The 17,474-nt window shown below is 43.7% G+C and overlaps 1 protein-coding gene across 1 annotated transcript in view; it reads right to left on the bottom strand.

The window, feature by feature from the left end:
- SDC2 (syndecan 2) overlaps positions 1-17,122 on the bottom strand; it is a 110,638-nt gene extending 93,516 nt beyond the window's left edge. Inside the window, exon 1 of the mRNA XM_001915199.5 lies at positions 16,186-17,122. Within this exon, the coding sequence (XP_001915234.2) occupies positions 16,186-16,245 (60 nt within the window). The 5' untranslated portion in view covers positions 16,246-17,122. The remainder of the gene's footprint in view (positions 1-16,185) is intronic.
- Positions 17,123-17,474: the final 352 nt, after the last annotated feature.

Raw genomic sequence — 17,474 nt, 5'->3', positions numbered from 1 at the left:
CCTTGAGAATGAGAGGGTAAACAAGCACAATTCATCATTTTTTTACCGCTCATCATTGTTTAATGTACTAAAGGCCTCTATATACAATCTTTGGTGCTTAAGATACAAACCATTTCATTCAGAACATTAAAAAAAGCATTTACCAATCAGCCAAAGATAAACAAATTTATCTTTTCCTTTATTCATATTTACCAACCATTAAAATAAGACATCAAAAGTACATTGCTACAGGGGCTGGCCTGCTGGCTTAGTGGTTAAGTTTGTGCGCTCTGCTTCAGTGGCCTGGGGTTGGCAGGTTCAGATCCCAGGCGCGGACCTAGCACAGCTCATCAAGCCACACTGTGGTGGCATCCCACATAAAACAGGGGAAGATTGGCACAGATGTTAGTTCAGCAACAATCTTCCTCACAAAAGAAAAAAAGTAAGAGAAAAAGTACACTGCTACAGTCACCTATGTTTATTAAGCTCATTAAATAAATTTGTTCTTAAGTGTCTTTTATCTATTGTGCTAATAATCTTTACATGAACCATACTTGGCTAAATTGACAGTCAATCCTCCCATATCCCCAGCTTCAGCACCCCCAAGTTCTCCACTTCCTTTTCCTGTCTAGGTCCAAATGCCAATTAACAAGAGTGAAGGTTAAGCTCACTCTGTATTATGCCTGCTATTTAATTTGTCACCAAATAGACATACATAGGAGTTTTCACATGGATAAAGTGTGACGGCTGAACCCATATCCAAGACTGGTCATCAGGAGTGTGTACAAACATCTTACCCTGGCAGAATCAACTTATGGTGAAGATCAGACTTGGAAGGAAAAAAAGACGTTACCATAGTAACAGCCAGAGCACAGGTAAAAGGAGGAAAAGGTGTCCCATCTTCACAGCATTCATTCTCCTCCCTCAAGTAGCAGTCCTTCCATTTCTCTCTGGGGAACCAAACCTCTCCTATCACAGCCCACGAGATTCAGGTGATGCTTCCTTCACTTGTAGTTCCAGCGATGATGCATGTGACCCAGGCCAGAGACACCGGGCCAGGCCAACCAAGGGCCAACAAGAAGCTATGCCTGGATTCTTACTAGAACAGGTGGAAAGAGAAGTTCTTTCTACTACAACTGCCGAGAAGACAAGACTTTTGGTTAACCTAGAGTTGCCAGACCCCATCTTGTCACCCCAAAGGGAGAGATTTCCTGGTTGCCATCGCTATCTAAAATCTTCCCTTGTTTAGTAATACAACCTCCCCAGATTTTTACTAGGCACATGGCCACCCATGTAGAAATTACATTTCCCAGCCTGCACGCACCTGTGTGGCCATATGACTATGTTCTGATGAACAAAATGTAAATGGAAGTGATGTGTACATTTCCAGGCTGTGGCCTTAAAAGGATTGGGTATGTCTTCCCCTTGACTCTTATTCTTGGCTGGGAGACAGTAAAGGAGATGCGGCCACCTTGGAGCCACAGGTAAGAGCTGCATGTGAGCATGGCAGAGCCATCCCACCAGCCCTGTCTTTGGACTGTTATGTCAAAGGGAAATAAAACATCTATTTTGAGCCACTAAATTTGGAGATTTTTTTTTTAAAGATGTTATTTTTCCTTTTTCTCCCCAAAGTCCCCCAGTACACAGTCGTGTATTTTTAGTTGTGGGTCCTTCTAGTTGTGGCATGTGGGATGCTGCATCAGCATGGCTTGGGTGAGCAGGGCCATGTCCGCAACCAGGATCTGAACCGGTGAAACCCTGGGCCGCCAAAGTAGAGTGCGCGAACCTAACCACTCGGCCCCAGGGCCGGCCCCCTGGAAATATCTTTTTAACAACAGCTTAGCTGTTAATTAGTATAAGGCCTGGGAGTGAATCTAACCCAGGAAAGTTACTTTGAAAGATAGGTACAATTTAAGGCCTGATAACATTGCATAAGCCTCTTGATACAGCCAAGCCTAAACACAGTACTACTCCTGGACTTTTCCATTATCTGAGCCAAAAAGTTCCTTTTTATTGCTTATGCCAATCTGAGTTGGGATTTTTGTTACTTGCACCTGGAACTGTCTTAACTGCTCTCTCTCACTTGATGGCTTATGGGCTACTGTTAGGCCTAACAATCCTGGGTCCTTCTAAGCAGAAGCTATTGGAGCCGTCCCTTTCCTCCCAATGGCTGCTTCCCCGGGTCAACACCAGCAGAAGCCAACGCAGCTATTCTGTCTCCTCACAACACTTTTAAATTAAGGTCATTCTAGGGACTGAATTCTGTAAAGAAAACTATTTCTATGAAGTAGCTTTTCACAAACTTTAATATGCTGATGAGTCACTGGGAGTCTTGTTACAACGCAAACTACAATTCAGCAGTCTCAGAGTGAGGTTAGAGGTTCCATACTTCCAATATGCTCCCAGTGATGCTCACGCTGCTGGTCTGGCGCCCACCTCCTCCGGAGTAGCAAGGTTGTAAAGCAGTGGCCTGCAAGCCTGGCTGCGCATTAGAATTACCATGCCAGTTTAAAAGAAACCCACTGATATCTGGGCCCCACCAGGGGCTCTTGCTTAATAGCGCCTGTACCATGAAGGACGAGGACGCTGCTCAGAGCAGTTCTCAAACTCTAGCATGTAGTAGAACCACCTGGAGGGCTTTTTAAGACTCAGATTGCTGGGCCTCACCCCCAGATTTGATTCAGCTGGTCTGGAATTAGGCCCAGAACCTGCATTTCTAACAAATTCTCAGGTGAGGCAGATGTTCATCTCAAAGTGTCCACACTTTGAGGCCCACTGACCTAATGCTAGAGTTAATGACTCTTGTAACAGACCTCAATTTCCACTTGTCTGCAAATTGTATTGTATTCTGCTCTGCTATTCCAGAGCATTGATATTCCACAGTATATCAGGGATGTGTGGCGGGGGAGGGGCTAGAATTCACACGTCCACTCCTTTAATTTCTAGGATTTGTCTACGTGCATGCTTAATACTTTGTAAAGACACATTTAACCTTAGTGTTGCCAAAATAATAAACAGTAATGTTGAATTTTGTTCTAGATATTACAGACTTATTGGATTCAAAAGCCTATGATTCATAGCAAATGGCTCATTTTAAGGGCTTGCTCAGATCAGAGGAATCTTTCTTCAACTCTACTGGAGGACAGATACACGTTGAGTGGCAGTTTCTAAAGGGTCAGCACTTTAATGTTATCCTGCAGAATAATTTTTAAAAGCTTTGGAAACTCTAGAATTCTTAAACAAGGTTCTTTTTCTCCCTGAGTCAATTAAAGATATCCCTCTTTATTCAAGGGATGGAAAATTGTGTTTCAGAGCTCAGGGAGGGCAAACATGCTCCCAAATTAGATATCTGAGCAAAGTAAACTATGAATAGATTAGATAATGGGCTGCTGCTTTTTTACTTAAGCAAGAACTAAAGACAACTCAGATGTCTTATTCACAGGACAGCCTAAAGCACTCTCTCTTCCCTACTTCACCGGAAACAGCAGAGTTCCATGGAATTAACTCAACTTGAACCAGGTCCAAGGAGCTGAACTGAAGTGCAGTTACAATGAGAGGGCCGTCATTTAGACACGTGTGTAGGGCTTATACATGACCAGTGAATTCAGACAAGTCCCAGAATACATTTCCAATCAGTAAAACACAAAATCGCTGTTCAAAGCGTGAACTCAGGCAAATCTAATAAGCTGACCAAACATGCTCTTCTGCAACCAGGCCAAGAGGACAAGCATACTTTGTTCCACTGAGAAGTTTTCAAAAGGAAAGGGAAATGTTTCGATTTTTTTTAAGATATCCTCAGATAAACAATTTATATACATATAATCTTGTGTCTGAAGAGCTCTCAAATGTATCATAATCCACCAACATAATTATCAGAAAAGCACAAGCCAGCAAAAAGATGGTGAAGGGTAGAAAACGAAGAAGCTGGAAGGGGACGAGCATTTCCCAATGCTACACAGCTCCGGCTGTGACGGGCGGCAGGTCAGTCCTGTGAAGCCATTGTACTCCACGGGGCCACAGAGAACACGCTTTAAGAAGACCAAATCTTACCTGCCGGCCTTCCCTACAAGCTGGAGGGATCCAGAAGGCACACGAGAGCAGCGGTTCTCAATCCTCCGGAACTAAGAGTCACCTGGCGAGCTTTTACAGCTTGCTGGGCCCTACTCCCTGGATTCTGATTTAATTGGTCATGGTGTGGGGCAGGCACAGAGAGCTTTTAAAAGCTCCCCAGGTGAATTTAGCGTGCAAACAGGGTTGAGAACCACTGACCTAGAACATGCCTTCACTATCCAGATAAGAGCTAGAGAGGCTAAAACGCCTCCTCTTTTCACCAAAACACAACAGCCACAAAAAGAAAAAAAGAGGAAAAGATTCAGCCTCTCCTCCTGTCTTTCCTATCTGGTCAGTGGCAGCATCATTCTTCTCAGTCTCAGGTTCAAAAGCTCAAAAGAGGATCCTTTCTTCTTTGATCAGCACATCTAACAAGCCATCCGTTTTAATCCGCGGCAACACCGAGACTAGTGCTGACTCTGCCTAGGGCCCTCTTCCAAACACCTGACAGGGAGTAACTCGTTAGTCCTCTCAGCATCTCTATGAAGTGGCTACTGTAACTTCTCCTTTTTACAGATGAGAAAACTGAGGCACAGAGTGACTAAGTAACCTGCCCAAAGTCATACAGCCAGATACCAGCCAAGCTGGGATTTAAGGAGATTCCCATTAACTCTATTCCTTAGTTCTCTCATTACCAGACTGAAGCTTGTGGAGAGAAGCCATCAAAGTAATATGCTAAATGTTGGTAAAGAAATCAGAATATGGGTGACCTAGAATATTAGGCCACCCAAGCAAATGAAGGGTCTGACACTTCACAAGTCAGGGCTGCACCCATCAGGCTGTATTAAAAAGTGGTAATATATTTAAACTCTTTCACTGCTCTCTTGAAAGATTATACTATCACATCAGGGATATTTACAGCTAGAAAAACTGAGGATCTAACTTCTGCTGGGTCACATAAAATGCAGCCTCGGCAAGTAATACCTAGCAATTGTGAGACAAAGACAATGTATGGAAAGTGCCCATCATAGTTCTAAGTACAGAGTAGGAGATAAGTGCAATAATTTTTAATGTTATTGTCTTTTAATAAAATTCATTTCTTAAAAACATCATACCACAGACTTATTTTCTGGAAAACTATGACTCAAATGTATTTATTTCGTTACACTAAGATTTACAAAAGCAGTATTCAAGAGAAAAATGTTGGGAAAAAAGATGAACCTACATCCAACCCTGGCAAAAAGAACCGAGCCAAAAAGTGCTTCCACCTGGGCCCTGAGCGCCTCAGACTCTCTTTTCCCAGAAGGCACTGAGGTATTTTTAGTATAAAAATCCAAGGCATGCTCTTCTTCCCTCAACCAACAATAGCAACTTTTTCCCCCCATAAAATGCGACGTTAATTCAAGAGGATTTAGCTCCTAGTTCTGATTCTTATCTTCAGGAAGCTTTCATCTCCTTTCCTGTCTACAGGTCTCCACAATCTTCCTAAGATTCACAAATCCACTTGACTCTGTCCCGATCTCTCTGGGTCTCCAAAGCCCAGTACTCTCCGGCTCTCCTGCCCTAATTAGACAAAAGGTTCACAGACAATAAAGGAGTTAGCAGGAGGACAATTTTTGCTGGAAATTGAGAAATTATCTAAACATCACTTAAAATTATTAATTTTGCACAAAACACATTAACCACATTGGTGCAGAGTACATAACATATATGTTCCATTTGATATTTCGTTTATTCATCAAACATGTGCCAGAAGTGTATTAGATGCTAATCGTTAATGTGGGGAATGAGGGAGAAGAGAGTGCCAGAAAGAGAATGTTTTACGTTAAGAAAAAAATATTAACAAATCAGATGGCCTAGGCCCAACTTATAACTCTACTACTAACTACGTGATCTTGCACAAATCATTTAACTTCTCTAAATGCATTTTGTTTTAAAAGTCAGTTCCAGCTCTAAAATCCATTGTTACACATTGAAAAAGCAGAATCCAAAAGTACACAATGAAAATCATCCCAACAGTTTTTACCTCTTTCATTCATCAGTCAAGACTATTTGACCTTGACCAAACACGTAAGGTCCAGCTCTCGCCTTTAAGGGCCCAAAGTTCATAGTGTCTGGGGAATTAGAGTGGATGAAATGCGAGGTTTCTTTCTCCCCTGATACAAACATCAATAGACTATTCCAGTTCTAAACAATTTCTTGCTTTTTGTGTCTTGTACATTTTAATACTCAAAAAGCCTTCCTTGGAAAGCAGGTGGGGAAAAAGAGAAAAATATGAAATTCAAGTGTCTTCAAGCTATCAATAGAATTCTGACTTTTCTGCAACACACTGTGCCACTTCAGGGACGGTTTTGTTTTTTTCTGGGAAGCAGTGACTTCTCTTCTACAAGGGGTTCTTCTTATTCTTCTCGATTGTAGTTCTGTGGTAGTTTTGATTGCTAGATATTCCTAAACAGATTCAGACAAAAACAAACTGATGCATTTTTTATATATAATGTGCACGTTAAATATGGGCTCAACCCATCTTCAATTACCCTAAATAATCAAAAGGTAGATAATAGTTGCTTCAAGCAAGGTATCATATCATAATTTCTTTTTAACTTGCAAGACCAACACAGAGATTTGCCCTTGGTTGATGCGTAGTAACACAAGTTAACTATTAAGTGACTGACTTACCAAACATAAAACTTCATTCAATAACTGATCAGGACAATCACAAAATCTAATCAAATCTCATATAATCAAAAAACTATGCACCACACATCTAAATGAGTTCAGAACTGGGATGTAAAAGAAGTTAAGATCTTAATTCATTAGTAAACCTAACAGATAAGTCAGTGTTTACAACATAAGATTCTAATGTTGACCTTCTTTAAGCATTTTAAAATTATAATCCCAAGTACTATATTAGATTTTCAAGTCTTAACTAAATTTCCAACTTGTATACACATGTATTTTGAGCTTTAGCTGAATGTAATTCAGGAAATGGATGACAGAGGAAAGAAAAGGTATAATTCAGCATCACTCTCTGCCTGGTAAAAAATAAATTGGTCATATATTTGTGAAAATACATGTCCCTTGGTGACAAGGGTCAGAATGCAAATGAGAAACATGAAACAGACACATGTACATTTATGCATGTATAATACATTCCAGAATCACAAAACTTAAAGCTACAAGGAAACAGAACCAAATGTGTTTAAAACATCTAGTATCAGAAAGGGTTTTTTGTTTGTTTGTTCGTTTTTGTGAGGAAGACTGTCCCTGAGCTAACACCTGTTGCCAATCTTCCTCTTTTCGCTTGAGGAAGATTGTCCCTGAGCTAACATCTGTGCCAATCTTCCTCTATTTTATATGTGGGACACTGCCACAGCATGATGTGATCAGCAGTGTGTAGGTCCATGCCCAGGATCCAAATTTGGGAACCCCAGGCCACCAAAGAGGAGTACGTGAACTTCCACTAAGCCACCAGGCCAGCCCCTCAGTCAGGGTTTCTGTTGGCGTTTTCTGTCATTACGAGGCTAATCTTCAAAATATTATAATCCCCATTTTTACACTGAAAAAACAAACTCAGAGATGATAAGAAACTTCCCCAAGGTCACACAGCTTTAGGTGGTAATACCAGAAACTGAACCCCAATATACCTGAATCCAAAACTTTCACCATCCTCTCCTATCTTATCTTAACTTGGGAGGGCAGACAACTCAAATTTGGCAATGCTAGAACTACATCTTCATACGAATTAGAATCTATATATGTTATGACCCCTACTTTATTGCACTGTCACACACCTGTCACCCATGCAACTAGAGACTGTTGCCTAACAACTCAGTAAACAGTGGCCTTTTGGTTCCTAAACATGTCAAGCAAATTGAGCTGTTAGCACAGATGTACTAACCCTAATATAGTAAACCTTCAGTTAACGAGAAATTAGAGATCCTTTATTAACATTTTTATAAACTTTTATCAGACGCTTTCCTGCATCTGTTGAGATGCTTATATCGTCATCTCCCTTAAACTGTTAATAACCACACTGCTTTTCTGACATTCAAGCATTCCTTGGATAAACCCTACTTGGACTCAACATTATTCTTTTAATAAGCTGCTGTATTCAGTTTGATAATATTCTATATAAAATGTTGGCCTCTATGATCATAAGTGAAACTGGCCTTTAGATTTGCTCTCCTTATCTGGTTTTGACAGACTAATGCTAACCTCATAAAATGAAAAAGAACAGCCTTACGTCACTCTCAAAGCCCTGGAACAACAATTATCTGTTCCTTGAAGGATAAGCAGAACTTACTTGTAAAACCATCTAGGTCTGGTGCCATTTTTTTTAATTAAACATTTTTGTTGAGATAATTGTAGATTCACTTGCAGTTGTAAGAAATAACACAGAGAGATCTCTTGCACCCTTTACCCAGGTTCCCCCAATGGTAACGTTTTATAAAACTGTATCACAATAAGGATATTGACATTGATACAATCCGCCACTCTTATTCCCATTTCCCCAGTTTTCCTTATACTCACTTGTGTTTGTATGTATGTGTATTTAGTTCTACGCAATTTTATCACATACACAGGTTTGTATATACATATGTGTATATATATAAATTTATTTAATATAACCAAAGTTTTACTATACAGTTTTATATTTGACTTTTTTGTCTATTCTAAACAATTTCCAAGTTACAAGCACGTTTTTAATGGCTATATAATATTTAATGTATAATTTATAATCTTTTATTTAACGATTCCTCTATTATTGTACACTCAGGTTATTTCTAATTTTTTAACTATTATAAGTATGGTTTCAATAAATACATTTACGCGGCCGTGATTATTTCCTTTGGATAGGTCTGTAGAGGCAAAATTACTGGAAAAGATGGGCTTTTTACACCTTAACAATCATGGATTCATCCAGTCCCTGTAAGGAACTTTTCATGGGCCAGAAATAATCAATGACATATTCTCTCACATCGCCCATATTTAGAGAAAAGATGAGTCGAAATATATCCCCAGTATCTTGACACAGAGCTAGGCCTCCCCAGGTCAGGCAAGAGAACCCCTGCTATGAAAAAGCAGGTTCAATCAAGCATATTCTGGGCCAGCCTCTGGGCTGGAGCTTATCAGATCAGCCCACATAGTGTGCCAAGCCTCCACTCCTCAGGGAGGCAGAAATCCAGGAAACAAACTAACAGTAACTACCACGTGACATGCAGCATGGATATGCCACTGCGTTAAAAGCTCCTACCCATTCTGTCTCATATAATCCAAACCACCTATTTTAGGATATTCCATTTTACAGATGATAAAACTGAACACAGAGAGGTTAAGAAACTTGCCCAAATAGGTGGATTCAAACCTAGGCAAGTCATACCTCCAGCACCCAGGCTCTGAGTCACTCTATCATACTGCCTGCTCGTTTAGATTCTTGCTTATGGTCTCCACAGCACTTACACTGGGCTCCAGTGCTACAGAAAGGAACCAAAGGGAAGGCACCAGTAAAGGCCCCCTCTCTGAAAATGGAGCTCTAGGCTAGAAACCAAATGAGGAGCCTGAGACCCCTCCATGACTTATGCCTTTAAGAACCCTCAAATTACATCAAGTCATGTTGTCTTCCATCTGGAATGAAAGTGATTCCACCCCACCAAGTGGTCTTGCTGTTCCATTGACTTATATAAGAAAAGATATGGGAAAACACTAGATATTAGATCAGGAATATTCAGAGCAACGTATATAATCCCAGTACATGATGAATACTCAGTTCAAGCCAACTGATTACCATCAGCTAATAGAAACGACTTACCTTTCTGTAATGTGAATAAATTCCCTGCTTCAGTAGTAACATAGTATTTGGCAGGAGCTTAATAATTACTTATTGATTAGGTTAATCTTAATCATTTCTCCAATCATATCCTGAAGCATATAGAAAAAATAAATACTAAAATTTTTCCAGTTCACTCCACCATTTTACACATGGGAAACTGAAGTCCCACAGGGATTAAGATAGTAACTAGATGTGTGCAAAACCTCACTTTTGCCCTAAATATTGTACATTTATTTTTAGCATCTTTATATTTAATAATAAATCACACAAAAATACATATTTAACTTTTACTCTGTGGGTAAGAACTTGAAAAAAAATAACTTTCCTTTAATAATTGGATATCTTGTTCCATGAGTCATTTTTATCATGAGGCTAAACTCTATTAACTGTACATACTCCTTAAATATCAGTACTATTTGTATTTAATATATCTGTATAATCATAAGAAAAGAAATAAACATCAAAATGCTTTGTAAAGGGCACATTTACTGCATCTTTGTGACGTTTTTCATAAACTGGATTTAACAGCAGAGGAAAGAACTGTGAAAACACATCTCATCTTTAATAACATTTCTCTATAGCTTGGAGTCCAAGACCATGAAGTGGCTCTCTCATGACCGACTGCACACGACTTGGCCTCACTCTGCTGATGGGAAATTCAAGTGAGAAATCTCCCAAGACTTCAAGGCTTCTCCCCTTCTCCCAGTCCTACCAATTCTTTGAGTTACCTGCGAAAAACTGACATTCACAATTCTATTTCAACGGCACCCTTTCCTATGCATAGACAGTCACCCCTCTAGCTTAGTTGCTAACACTAACGCTGCCCTAGAAACAGACCTGTCAAAACACAATAGGGATTTTTAATAGTACTAGGACCCAAAGCTCTAATTGTAAAAAGAGAAATTTCATGCATTTGTACCGTTAAAAATTAAAAATACTCCCTCTCTCTGCCCCCAGGTCCCCAACACTCTCTCCTCACCCTGCCACCTCATTCTGGATGACCGGTGGCACTCCAGCACGCGATGCCTATGTAACTCTCTCCTCCTGACTGCTGGGATCTCAACCCAGCCGAAGGAAACGGGAGGAAGCAGAACGGTCACTGATGATGTGCAGGACTTGACTTCAATATCTTGATTATTCTTCATACCAACACTACAATGTTCCCGAAACCGAGGTCTAGACAGTCAACACTGGCAAACTAGCTCAAGTCCAACCCTGGGGCTGGTGGATTCAGTGACCCCAGTCCACACTGCCTTCAGCGGCCAGAACAAAGGTGAGCTTCAGCAGAACTGACCAACACCAACTGCCCAGGCCACGGGCACCTGCACTTAAATACAGAGCATCAACACGTATTTACCACTGGAGTCAAAGGTGTGGAAACAAGGGCTCTTCCCTCAGACAGTGCCAAAGTCTAGAATATCAGAGGGCTAAGGAGCCTTAAGAACATGAGAGATGACTCCCTTGTGTCACAGCCAAGAAAACCGAGGCCCAGAAAGGAAAGGAAGAGTCACTTTCTGTGCCTTGAGTACCATTCCTATTCTCCCTCATTTTACCCTCACAACAGTCATGTTATAACGGCAGTCTTAGGTCCAATTTATAGGCATACGCATGAATGTATTTTTTTAAATGACTCGGAGTTTTAGTATCCTGTCCAAGTCCTAACACTGAGTGAGTGGCTAAGTACCAGAATATGAAACAGACTTGTCCACCTCCCATGCCCAAGCCCTTTGTACTGTCCCCAGGGTCACTTAACATCTTACTGCTGGGAGCCCCAGGACTAACAGAAAATAGCACATAATAAGGGGTAAAGTGTGCAACCTAGGCCAGTGGTTCCTAAAAGTGGCTAATTCATTAGAACCATCTGAGATGCTTCATAAAAATACAGATTGTCCTGAGAGGAGGCCCCAAAATCTGTATTTTTACATACTTCCAGTGATTCTGATCATCAGTCTGCTTACTATTTACAGAAAGATAAAAACAAGGGCTGGATCAATCATGAAAAGCTCTCTCGATCTTGGATTTGAATCAACAGAATTTAAAGGGAGAAACACTGAAGAGATAGCTATGTCTCAGGAACGTTCATGACAGCAAGACCAGTGCGCCAGGGCCAGGAGATGAGATGGAGAGTGAGCAAGGGTGGATAAGCAGGAAGGAGCAAGACTGTGGAGCATTTTCTAAATCTGGCAGAGATATTTAGACTCCACACCATGATAACAAGGAAACACGGAGGTTTCTGGACCATAGGCAACACGATCAAAGTGGTACATGATAAATCAAACAGCAGATGAACATCTGGGCCAGGTAGGGCAACTCAAGGTTGGTGACATGGAGGCACAAGCTAGCAAGAGCCCAAGAAAGAAAAGACTGAAGGGGAAAGCTATCTGGATCACTAGAATGGGAACTCCAAGACGACAGAGGAGTGGCCTGGTTTCTCACCCATTTATCCTGAGCACTTAGTACATGCTGAATAAATTATCTGTGGAATGAACAACACGGAGGAGGATCTGAAGGCCAAGTGGAAGTCAACAAAGATGAATGAGTCAAGGACGTCTTCAAGATTCAAATCCAAAAGACCAGAAGCAAGACGATGGTACTAGCAGTTGACTAAAAAAGGCAAATGAGAGTAGCTTGTTTTCAGCAAAGCCTCTTCTTCATTACTTCTTGTTTTTCTTTAAAACTTTATTCTGGCTTCTGGTCCATGAAAGAATTAGGCAATTTTTGAGATACTGGAATGTACCATCAACAGGGGCATGAATAACAATCTTCTGCCTTGGGAAGAAGAAAACATGGGCAAGATCTTTTAGTCTGATTTCTGACGATGAAGGAGAGACAATCTCGTGAGAGTCTAAACTCAGACGATATTCCTCACACGAACTATTGGATCACTGCCGGGTGATGTGCCAACAGCACAGTGACTTGACCAGACTCCCTATAAACCTTAATGACAGAGCCGGCCAGGGTGGGTCAGCCTCAAGGCTTTGCCAACCTGAGGAGACTCCAGGCTACCTGCAGCTGGCCAGTCAGGTCTCTGGAGGCTTCTGAAGACTTGAGAACTAGTGCTGCCCAGGAAAAAACTAGAAGATCTTTTGAAATCCTTTCCAAACTGATGATTACTCAAGGTGCCATGTGAGTGATCATGTTACACAGCCCTTCAAATGATGACCACCACCAAAAGTAGATGTTCCAGGTCCCAGAAGTAGGTGTTAGAGAACATACGCAAATTCTTTCCAGCACGCCCGTCTTCTGCGAGCCTGTTCTTACAAAATCTTTCCTTCTTAAACGACATCTATCTACGGCTAATATCCAACTAACAGAGAAAGAGCCCTTGCATCCACAAAATTCCCTAGCAAAAATAATTCATTTCATTACTAGAAGAGCCAAAATATATTCTTCAAAGAATTGCAAAAGGTTATATGGTTCCAATTTTATTTTTCCTTCTAATGCAAACTTTCCAAAGCCTTTCATAATAGACTGAGAAGTAAATGGATGAGTCCAAATGACTTGACAGTTTCTTTTAATTTACACACATCGAAGCACGTGTATAAAATTCCACTAGTTCAAAACACTTCCTGTTCTTAAACATATTTCCAGTTCAAATTATACATTTATAGCAGTCTGCAATATGTTATTTCTAAAGATAAACAATCATGTAAAAAATGCATAGAAAAACAGCAGCATGTCACTACCGCCACACTCCGTCAGTCTTTCCCCTTGCACGCTATTCCTGCAGTGAAAAGCCCTAACCTGCCGGTGGAAAGTATGACTGCATCACCATGAACAGGCTTTCCCTGCTCTCTGTCGTCCATAAAGGAAGGGCCACCAGGGCCTTTTCACAGACAGCTTTGAGCCTTAGTTCCTGAGAACCTTTTTTTTTTCCTCTTGAGCTTAGCAGAAAACTCAAGAATTCACTGACTGCAGACATTTTTCCTTTCTTCTTTTTAAAGAGAGGCTTTAAGCTCAGACAATCACTACTACTCCTAACTCCCAGGAAACAGTTGCGGTTTTCAAATTAAAATGCAAAGTACTGGGAATAATGAACTATAATGGCTAAATGTTGAAAAATTAAGTCTTTCAACTTTGCGTACATTTATGCTTCTATACATGAAACAGAGACTGAAAAGTAATTCAAATGGACTATTAGCCATCCTGGGCTTTGAAACAGCTTCTATTGAGAAAGACTGACTCATTGCCTAACAAAGACTCTGCTAGAGTCTCCAAATTGACATTTTAAAAATATCTAATCACCCTTTTGGATGATATTCCAATTAGTGAAAACAGTATCTACCACAGTGAAGCAGCTCACTCGGGAAGCAGCCCATTTTGGTGGGAAATGAGAAATATCAAAACCCCAAAGATAATGAGTTCAGAGGAAAGGTGTCACCATAGAGGACGAGTATAGTTCAGACAAAAAGCTTCCTTAAGGGCCACTGCCAGATTTATGCAAAAAGCCAAAGAGGCGAAAGATAGACATTCTTTCCCTAGCATCTCCAAACAGTAACATTTCCTAGCAAATCCCTGAACAGGACTCCTTAAGCCTGTGCAGCTCTTTAGGCAGGCTTCTCTTGAAAACCTTGAGATGGAGTTCTCCCTTTGCCCTGTTTTGCAACAAGATGAGCAATGATGTTTTCCTGAAATAAACAGAGAATCTCCCCCCGTTTTTTTGTACAAGCCAAAGTTCATAACTGAGTGGGAGATTACCACTCCCAACAGACTAAATGATCATTTGCCGAGGAGAAATGTTAGCAAGACTCGGAGTTCTGTTTTACAGCCTGAGCACCCAAACATTCATCAGTTCTGTTCAGTTTACAATTCTCCGTGCTCTCTAATCCTGGGTAAAGTGTGAAGATCTGCCAGCACACACAGAGGCTCCCAGACTGATGAAAATGCCCATCTGCTGCTCAGGGCCAAAGAGGTTTCCCAATCCTAAACTGCATTAACTCAAAAAAACGGGAGAAAAAAGAAGCCACACTTCAAAGGCGAGAAGGAAAAACTCACAAAACCACCCTTAAAGATGGCATCATCCGTCTTCGAGGAGACGGTTCAGTTATTTAAAAATAGACAAGTTATTAGGTGGCAAAAGGAGGAGATACGGGGAACGAGAAGGGACAGAAACTGCTGCCCTCCATAACCGAGGCCCCAGACTGCACTGAGGCTGCGGACCGAACGGTGCGGCGCTTCCACCCAGCCGGACAAAGCTCCGGGCGCCCAGGTAGGGACCGCCACCGATAAGGGGAAGCCTACGAGGCAGTTCCCTTTAGAGGGCGCTCATTGGGCGATGCAGGGAAACAAGCTCCAAACGCAAGTCAAAGGAGAAGAAACCAAGTTCCCACAGCCGGGGCCGGGGAGGAAGGCTGGGTGCCCGCAGCCGGCCCTGACCGCAGAAGAGGCTCCTCCAGGCCTCGGAAGCACTCCCGCCCGGGCCCGCAAGGGCGAGCGTGGGGGCTGGAAGCCTCGGCCCCGGAGCGGTCAGGCGACCCGAAGCCGAGCGCAGTGTCACACGCACGCCGCCTCACCCTGCATGCCGCACTCCAGAGCAATCCGTAGTAAAATGTCCTCCTGCCCCTAAGGGCCCGCGGCCGCCCTCCGCCCTTCAAGAGGAGGGGGTCACCGTAGCACTGGGATTCCAGCAACCAGCGCCCCAGCATTTTCGGTCGCGTTCCGAGCACCCCCTGCGGGACCGCAGACTGCGCCTCCGCGGGTAGCGTTTCCACGTAGTGTCTGCTACTTCGCCCCAACCACAGGGAACATCAAACAAAAGAACTTTTCCAAACTTTCCTCTCCGGATATTCTTGGGTTTCTTAAATCTGGGCTCCATCTCCCCAGAACTTGCATTCAATCGAATAGGTAAGCTGGCGTCGGGGGATGGTGTGCGGAGGGACCCCAAAGTTTTCAGGTCGTCCCTGCGTCCCGGGGGGCGCGCAGAGGGGACCCGTTCCCTCGAAGGCCCTACCCCGACTCCTGTCTCCGGCCACCGTTTCCCTCGGTCTTCCTGGGCCACGCAACAAGACCCCTCCGAGGGCGAAGAAGTTGGGAGTGACTTCAGGGGCCTCTGCGGTCAGACAAAACAGGGATTCTCGCACCCTCATCCCCGGGGACCTCGGGGCCACTCGAGCGAGCGGCGCTTTTCTGCGGGAAAGGAAGGCGAGAATGGCGTGGTGGAGCGAGTGCATTTATCCTAGCAGATCCCGGGGGACCGAGCGCCGCGTCTGCGGGTGGGGAGGTGGAATCCCCCAGGTGGCGCTCCCCGATTCCTTGCGGGCGCTACAGACTCCGCTCGGCCTTGAGCACCCTAAACGACGCGCGTGTCCCCCGCCTGGCTCACTCACCGACTCCGCCGACACGCAGGCCACCAAGCCCAAGGTAAGCAGGATCCAAGCGCGCTGCATATTCCCCGGAGACCGGCTGCTCCCAGCCGACGCTTGCAACCAGGACGAAGCGAAGCCTCTAGCCCAGCGCCCGGCGCAGCCCGCGCAGAGGAATCCGAAGCAGAGCAGCTGCAGCGACCGCGGCTCGGGCTCGGGGGCTCGAGCTCCGGGCTCGGGGGCGCTCGCTTGCTCCCACTGCCCGCGGCTGCGCCCCGGGACCGCGGCTCCTTCTCACTTGTTGGTTTCTGCACTCCTGACGCTGAGTTGTCGCTCCAGGGAGGCTGCTCTCTGGAGCTCTTCTTGCTCTGCTGTTGTTTTACTCCTCCGCGGACTCCTTCCCCGTGTCGCGGCTCAGTTTCTGGTTTTGAGGAATAAATTAGATGGCTTGGAATGTAGCTGCAGCTGAAGTTTGGGGGCAGAGCAATGGGGGCGCGCAGTCCGCGCGACTGGAGCTCCCGGAGTATCTGGAGAGAAGCGCGTCGGAGCCAGGCTAGTGGCTCAGCGGCTGCGCCCCTCCTCCTCTCGCGCTGCCGCCTCCCTCCCCGGGTCCTCCTCCTTGTCCTCGTCCTCCTCTTCTCCTTTCGCTCCCTCCCACTCTCCCTCCCGAGCTTGCTTCTCCGGGTGTCGGAGAGAGGAGGCGGCAGTGTGACTCCCAGCTAAACCTGGGAGAAATTCCTACAGGATTACGCCCCGATTGGCAGCTCCGTGGACCAGTGGGCGCCGGCGGCTCTGCGCTGTGCCTTCCCTGGGTCTGCTCGTCCGCAATCAATGCTCCGGGCTCCGGGGCTCCTTCATTTTATTGCTCCCTTTTCCCCTCTCTCCTCTCCTCCCTTTTCCTCTCTCCTCCTGCGTCCTCTTTCCTTCTGTCTTGTCTTTTTTCTCTTCAGTTTCACTTTCTGGAGAAAGATCGTTGAGGCAATGGGAGACGTTATTTAGCTGCATATTAGCTTGCGAGAATTAGAGCAGTAGAAAGAAACTGCTTGAGAGTTGGAGAAAAACGCACAAAGTTTACAGATGCCTTCAAGCATTGTATTCACAAATCGCCAGTTCATGAAAATCGTATTTTAAAAGAGAAGACAATAAATGTAATAAACGTGTATTGAGTATTTCGCACCCTCCCAACCCCTTGCCCCAAGAAGGGGAAGTGGAGGAAGACCTCTATAAACCCAGAATACACTTTGAAAGCTCACAATTTCATTAAGAACTTAAATACCATTTCTGCCTCACACACAGTTGAAGCCCCTAAGGCA

The sequence above is a fragment of the Equus caballus genome, chromosome 9 (assembly GCF_041296265.1).
Source record: "Equus caballus isolate H_3958 breed thoroughbred chromosome 9, TB-T2T, whole genome shotgun sequence".
Taxonomy (NCBI): Eukaryota; Metazoa; Chordata; class Mammalia; order Perissodactyla; family Equidae; genus Equus; species Equus caballus.
Note: the sequence above shows the minus strand (reverse complement) of the source record. Positions and strands in the feature narration are given on the sequence as shown.